Source organism: Falco rusticolus, chromosome 11 (assembly GCF_015220075.1).
Source record: "Falco rusticolus isolate bFalRus1 chromosome 11, bFalRus1.pri, whole genome shotgun sequence".
In the NCBI taxonomy this organism is placed as follows: Eukaryota; Metazoa; Chordata; class Aves; order Falconiformes; family Falconidae; genus Falco; species Falco rusticolus.
The window spans coordinates 10,561,807-10,568,121 of record NC_051197.1 but is presented as its reverse complement, the minus strand read 5'-3'; the positions used below and the strand labels follow the sequence as shown (position 1 = coordinate 10,568,121).

The following is a 6,315-nucleotide window of genomic DNA, read 5'->3' as shown; positions in this document are numbered from 1 at the left end:
GAGCGGCGGCCATCTTGAGGCGGCCACAAGCGCAGCCGCCGCCGGCTGCCATCTTTAGAAGGGACGCGTCAGGGCCTGAGGCGTTACCCTGGGGGGGCCGGCCCAACGCGCCGTGGGAGCGTTTCCGCTTCCGGGGCGGGCAGCGGCACTTCCGGTGGGTGACCCTGGCGAGTCCTTCTGTGTGTCGGGAGCGGAGGCATGGGGCTGCGCGACACCGTCGTTCACGCCGGGGAGCCTGAGGTGAGCGGGGCTGGGCCGGGCCGGGCCAGGCCAGCGGGGGCGGCGCTGAGAGCCCCGCGGGGCCTGGGCGGTCGGTAACGGCTGTCCTTTTTTTTCTTTCCCTAGGAGGAGGAAGAGGAAGAGCTGGTGGTAAGACGGGGAGCGGGGCCTGGTGCGCCCCTGTCCGGGGAGCTGGCGGGCCTCGGGGGCGGCGGAGGAGGCCTGTAGCTCTGCAGTCACGAGTCTCCCGGGGGTAGATGGCCGGTGCCTTTCAGCGCTGAAACTCGCAGGGCCTTGGGCCCCCCTCGCTGCTCAGTGCGGCAGATCCAAAGCTTAGCGGGGAGGCAGCTTGAATCCGAGCTTCGATGTGAATATACGGCTCCCTCTTCAGTCGCTGGGTCTTGGGGGAGAGCGGTGTTTCGAGGTCTCTGTTCTCATGGCAGTCCCGTCTCTGCAGGATCCTTTAACCACGGTCCGGGAGCACTGCGAGCAGACAGAGAAATGCGTGAAGGCGCGGGAGCGGCTGGAGCAGTGTGATGCACGGGTGTCCTCCAGGTCCCACACAGAAGAGCAGTGCACAGAGGAGCTTTTTGACTTCCTGCACGCTAGGGACCACTGCGTAAGTGCAGCACCTGTGGCTGCAACATCCCTGCAGGTGGTGGGAGCAGAGCTGCCTTTAGCCACACTTCCAAAAGTGCAGACAGCTCAAGTGTGAGATGTGGTAGCTGCTCAGAGGGAGCTTTGAAGAACTGTGAGCCTTGATGCTTTTTCTTGTTAAACGTTTGTTTGGCTCATCTTTGTTATAAGAGTTCTAACTGGGATTTGGTAGGTCATTAAACGAATAAGTCAAACACGTGGTTTCTGCCCTGCAGATGGCATTCTGCTGTTTCTGTGTTCTGTTTGCCATTTTACAGTTAAACGTTTTTAACATGAGCTGAAACTCTGTAGAAAATCTCAGCTTGTTACTTTTCTTGAGTGACTTGATGCAAAGCCTTGAGAAGAGCGGAGTCCTGTGGGGCCATGTGTGTTAGTGGCCAAGAAAACCAAGAGGCAGGTGGTAACACCTTACCGATTTCCAGCCCTACACTATGAGTTACTGAGTGCTTTGTCTCTTTGTTTTAGGTTGCTCACAAACTCTTTAAGAACTTGAAGTGAAGGTGGGCGTGATTGTCCATCTGCTTCCACAGCTCGTGTCAGCAGTTCCTGGGTTCACAGTACTGCTTCCTGCCCGTTCATCCTCCATGCCAAGAGCAAACAAAACTGCCTGGCAGCGACCGAGCGTCAGCATGTCACTGCAACTGTTCTCGTGGAAGATGTGCAGCCACGCAAAACCCATGTTGATGTTCTGTGATTTTCCATATTAAACATTCAAAGTTCCCATGGAAGTACCCTCTGTTTATTCCCTTGTTCTTGTGCTTCTGACTTGTACTAGGTTAAGATGAAATCAGTGGGTGTTGGAGCCCAGTTTGTGGGAGGAGACTTTTTCCCACTTGTGGGAAAATCCTTGTTGTGCAGCTGTGATGTGCAGCAGCTGGAGCCTGATCCCATGGGAGAATTTATCTGTTGGAGACACGGAGATTATTACCAAGCCCCACAACACCAATACTGTTCATGCACTAAGTTCTGGCTAAATTAAAGGGAGTGACCCTTTTCTAGCAGAGTAGAGCTGAGGGAAGACTCTCAGCTGTTCCTCACTCACTGTCACCTACTGCCACCAGCCACTGGAAGAGCTTCCAGGCTGGGGTTGGCTTTGCCTTCTTGCTCGGAGTGACCGACCACGTGGCTGCAGATGGGCACAGTGGTGGTTCCACCTGCTGAAACCTCTGCCGGAGCAGGAAGGGTCACCGGGGGGAGGGGGGAACTGAAGCCCTTGTGTCTGAGTCACCAGCCCTTTCTGCTGACCTGGGACTGTCCTGCTCGTGCCCTGCCCGTTTTTCTTCCGAGGAGGATGTTTAGTAGCAAGAGAACTAGGAAGTTTCACAGGCATGTTACATGAAAAAGAAAATAACCTTCTCGGCTATTCAAAGTGGAAAGCAAAGCACCACCTTTTAGATCTGACTGTGCTACCAACACAGCCGTCCGTAATCCTCTTGCTGGTGGACTTCAAGTTCAGCCGCCAGCGCGGTGCCCCGGGGCTTTGCCAGGGTGAACGTCACACGTTAATTCCCGGAGCTGCGGGGGGGGTGTTCCCCTGGGGCACACGGTCTTGCCGCAGAGCCGAGGGGCTCCGTTGCTGGAACCTTCCCGGCAGCCGCTGCCCGAGCACCCCGGGGGGGCGGTGCTGGGGGGGGGAGGGGCGGGGGGTGCCGGTGCCGGTCCCGCCCCGGAAGGGCAGCGGCGGAGCGCGGGCGATGGCGGCGCTGAGCGGGCGGGCGGCGGCAGCGCTGCTGAGGCGGGGGCCGCCGCCGGGGCTGGCACCGGGGCCGCGCCGGCACCGCTACAAGAAGAAGTGGGTGAGCGGGGCCGGAGGGGGGACCCGCCGCACGCCGCCGCCCGTTTCGCTCCCCGTTGCATCCCCCTGCTCTCCCCCTCGCACCCCTCTGCCTCTCGCGGCACCCTGCAGCACCCCCGCTCCTTACACCCCCGCTGCACCGCTGTGTAGGCAGCCGCTCCCCTCCCTGCGTGCCCGCCCCGTGCCCCCAGCCCCCTTCAGGCGTTCCCAGGGGACCACCAGCCCAGGGTGTCACGGGCACAGTCGCTTTCCGGGGCTGCAGAAAGGCCCCAGGGACTTTTGGCAGCACAGAACCCAGGACTGGATTCTCCCAGAAAAACTTTAAGGCTGGGGACAGTCGTTGGGATGTATTTTGTCTTTTAACATCTCTGGTATTTTTTCCCCCGAGGCTACCACGGCCCCCCGCATCCCGGCCACACGCCTGGCCCTGCACCACTTCGACACCACCTACAGCCTGCAGCTGAGGGACCTGTGGCCCTCCGTCCGAGCCAGCCTGCTCTGCGAGCAGAAGTACGGCGCCCTGCTCAACAACTTCTCTTCTGTCGACCACGTCACCCAAGAGCTGGAGCTGCTGAATGCCACCGATTTTATTTCCCAAGCCCACAAAGAGGCGCAGCAGTTGCAGCAGGGTGCAGCCACAAAGGAAGGGGGGAGAGGGGAAAACAGATCCCAGGAGGGCTCTGCCCGGGGCAGGACAGTGATGCAGGCAGAGGCGATGACAGAGGCAGAGACGTCACCACCACTTCGTGCTTCCATCAGCTCCAACATCAAATGTTACACCTTCCCCAGGGGTGACATCACACGTTTTCGCCCTGCACGGTGAGATCCCTGGGACGGACCACTCGCTGTCATTGCCAGCCTCGGGGCTGCACGTGTGTGAGCGCTCGCTGCTTCTCTGCATCCCTGCCCTCACTGCCCACTGCTGTTTTCTTTCTCTCTCACACGTTTGCTTTTTTTACGCAAACCGGTGATTTCCAGGCCGGATGTTCTGGGGCTCCTGGACTATTATCTCATGGATGCAGCATCTCTCCTGCCCGTCCTGGCGCTCAACGTGCAGCCGGATGACTCTGTCCTGGACCTCTGTGCGGCTCCGGGTGGCAAGACTCTGGCTCTGCTGCAGACTGGGGTTTGTGGTAAGTGGAGGTGGGTGTTCCTTGTCCCCATGTGTAAAACAGCGCTGGAAGAGTATGCTGTGCCCATGAATGTCTGACCGTTAATAATTTCTGGTTATAAGAGTTGGGAATCGGCTGTGTTTTTGCAAGAGTGACATTCCCAGTGTGCCCATTTTGGCCTCGCAGGGCATCTGGCGGCCAATGACATCTCCATTTCCCGGACAAAGAGGCTGTACCAGGTTCTCCAGAGCTACGTTCCCAAAGAAATCAGGGAAGCTGTGAGCGTCACATCCTGCGACGGAAGGGACTGGGAGCAGTTGAAAGGTAGCACCTTCCATAAGGTAGGTGATGGGGAGCCAGGGAAGGTAAACCCATCTAGTTCACTTTCCTCCTGTTTTAGAGGAAGACAGCAGCTTATCCTATGGTATAATTGTATGGTTTTCCATAATCTTAAATGCATAGAAAGAAGACTAAGCCATATATGGAGTAATATTTCCTCCTGCTATACCCTTCCTGCAGGATCTGGTGGATATGGGCAACTAGGGTTGTACCTGTTTAGTAGCTCCTAAAAATCCTGTTCTAATCCATCACCTGGAAGGGGTTAAACGTAAGGATTAGATAATTCTTGTATCTCATCTGCAGGAGCTGGGTTTGTTTCTCTGGGAGATGCCACTGCAGGAGCTGTGGCCATGTATCACTGTAGCCATAGGTACTGCAGTAACGCCTACCAGGAAGATGCACAGAGCAGAAAGGTTAAATGAGAACGTGTGTGAGTGTGATGTTATCCAGCACTTCTGTGTCTGTTCGCACATACCAGAAACAAAAAAGCAGCCAGACAAGTTACAGTTCATTGTGGGTGCACACCTGCGCTCAGGCAGCATCAGCTAGGTGCGTGGCAAGGGTGGAGGCGTTGGGCAAGGGGCAGGTGACACCAGGAGACTCACTGAGCTTGAGCTGGGCCCAGGACTGATGCAGGACCTCTGCTGCTGCAGGTCCTGGTGGATGTGCCCTGCACGACGGACAGGCACTCTGTAATGGAGGAGGAGAACAACATCTTCCACAAGAAACGAACCAAGGAGCGTCAGATGTTGCCCATGCTACAGCTGCAGCTGCTGATGTGAGCGAGCTCGATGCTGTGTTTTGATGCTGTTTGCGTTATGGTAGCAGTCCTCCAATGGCCAGCACTGAAACCTCTTCTTCTTTTGTGTGTCCCCACCTGGGAAATGTGGAAACCATGTGTAGTTTTCTGGCCTAGCAGTAGTTGAACACATCAAAATAATAGTATGTGTAAGAAGGTGCAAATGTCCTCAGTCAGGTCACGTGTCCTTCCAGTCCCTAGCAGTGGCTATAGGAGGTAGGGAGAGGTGTCTAAAGGAACGGGATGGCTGTAGCGTTGTCCTGCTGTGTGATCTCTCAGGTCCCGGCAGTCAGCCCTGGAGGATTCCCAAGTGTCCACATCTCCCAACATGGAGAGGACATGGGGGCACTTTGTCACCCCATTTCACTGGGAAGGATGGGTGGGCTGGCTGCAAGCTGGGTCAGTGAGGAAACAGATTGGAGAGTCCCATGGCAGCACTTGACCTGCAAGAGCCTCTTCTCCTGTATGTACTCTTATCCCATTCCCTTGGAGGTGAGTGCAGGATTACTCCTTCCAGCTGCTCTCCAGTAGTGTCTCTTCCATGTTAGGTACTTTATCAATCTAAGCACCTTTCTGACCCTGCTCTAAAACAGTCCTCAAGTTGCGGTGACGCAGTGAGACTTTGAGCCTGTGGAGATAACTCCTACGAGTTATGTGTTGACTTCCCAGTTTCAGCGTGGGAATGCTGGTGCTCCACACAATCCTCCTTTTCCCGTGATGATGTGTGTGTTCGTTCTTGCTTGCAGGGCTGGGATTCTTGCTACCAAGCCAGGAGGAGAGGTGGTGTATTCTACGTGCTCCCTCTCCCCGCTGCAGAATGAGCATGTGATTGAGAGAGCAGTAGAAATCGCAGAAGCCCAGTTTAACGTCAGTGTCCGCGTTGAGGACTTGAGCCACTTTCGGATACTCTTCCAGGACACATTTTGCTTCTTCTCAGACTGCCAGCTGGGGGAGCTTGTTCTGCCTAACCTCACAGCCAACTTCGGACCTATGTATTTCTGCAAATTATGTCGGATGTAGAGTGACAGACTGTGTTTGCTGGCTATCAGGAAATAACCCAGATTTCCAGGAAAAGCAAAACTGCTTTGTATTTATTTTTCTTTTTAAAATGTCCCAAAGGAAGTCTGCTTTTTTATGGCAGATTTAGAGAATAAATGATAAAGACCTGCTGTGGAATCTTCTGAATATTTATCTGTTGGAGACTGAGGTGTTTAATTTAGGAAAGAGAGAGATATCTTATCAGATGCAGCAATTTTTCTGTCCGCCTCGGATGGGGTAAATAGCCCTGTGTGGCTGCTGCTCTCTCCCTCCTGTCTGACTGCTTTGATCCTACATGAGCTGGTTTGAGTTAACAAACACCATCTGGGGATCTCAGCCTTTCTGACCCAGACCTC

At 55.2% G+C, this 6,315-nt stretch overlaps 2 protein-coding genes across 3 annotated transcripts; both read left to right on the top strand.

Moving 5' to 3' along the window:
• Positions 1–124: 124 nt before the first annotated feature.
• On the top strand, positions 125–1,604 carry LOC119155313 (cytochrome b-c1 complex subunit 6, mitochondrial). The gene is made up of 4 exons (XM_037403794.1): positions 125–240; positions 346–369; positions 677–838; positions 1,342–1,604. Exons 1-4 carry the CDS (start codon positions 199–201, stop codon positions 1,372–1,374), a joined length of 261 nt encoding a protein of 86 aa, XP_037259691.1. The 5' UTR covers positions 125–198; the 3' UTR covers positions 1,375–1,604.
• Positions 1,605–2,556: 952 nt separating this feature from the next.
• Positions 2,557–6,090, top strand: NSUN4 (NOP2/Sun RNA methyltransferase 4). Of its 2 annotated transcripts, none has more exons than XM_037403798.1 (6): positions 2,557–2,672; positions 3,060–3,490; positions 3,650–3,804; positions 3,970–4,124; positions 4,776–4,900; positions 5,668–6,090. In XM_037403798.1, exons 1-6 carry the CDS (start codon positions 2,571–2,573, stop codon positions 5,939–5,941), a joined length of 1,242 nt encoding a protein of 413 aa, XP_037259695.1. In that variant the 5' UTR covers positions 2,557–2,570; the 3' UTR covers positions 5,942–6,090. The 2 variants fall into 2 exon arrangements, with proteins under 2 accessions (XP_037259695.1, XP_037259696.1); XM_037403799.1 differs by having other exon boundaries at positions 3,970–4,107; positions 5,668–5,859.
• The last annotated feature ends 225 nt before the right edge of the window (positions 6,091–6,315 follow it).

What these genes read in the sequence shown, in the direction of transcription:
- NSUN4 (XM_037403798.1), top strand. Translation starts at nt 2,571, where the DNA reads ATGGCGGCGCTGAGCGGGCGGGCGGCGGCAGCGCTGCTGAGGCGGGGG. An exon ending in AAGGTAGCACCTTCCATAAG is followed by an intron (nt 4,125 to 4,775) that starts GTAGGTGATGGG and finishes CTGCTGCTGCAG; the next exon opens with GTCCTGGTGGATGTGCCCTG. An exon ending in CTACAGCTGCAGCTGCTGAT is followed by an intron (nt 4,901 to 5,667) that starts GTGAGCGAGCTC and finishes TCTTGCTTGCAG; the next exon opens with GGCTGGGATTCTTGCTACCA.
- LOC119155313 (XM_037403794.1), top strand. Translation starts at nt 199, where the DNA reads ATGGGGCTGCGCGACACCGTCGTTCACGCCGGGGAGCCTGAG. An exon ending in TTCACGCCGGGGAGCCTGAG is followed by an intron (nt 241 to 345) that starts GTGAGCGGGGCT and finishes TTCTTTCCCTAG; the next exon opens with GAGGAGGAAGAGGAAGAGCT. An exon ending in AGGAAGAGGAAGAGCTGGTG is followed by an intron (nt 370 to 676) that starts GTAAGACGGGGA and finishes CCGTCTCTGCAG; the next exon opens with GATCCTTTAACCACGGTCCG.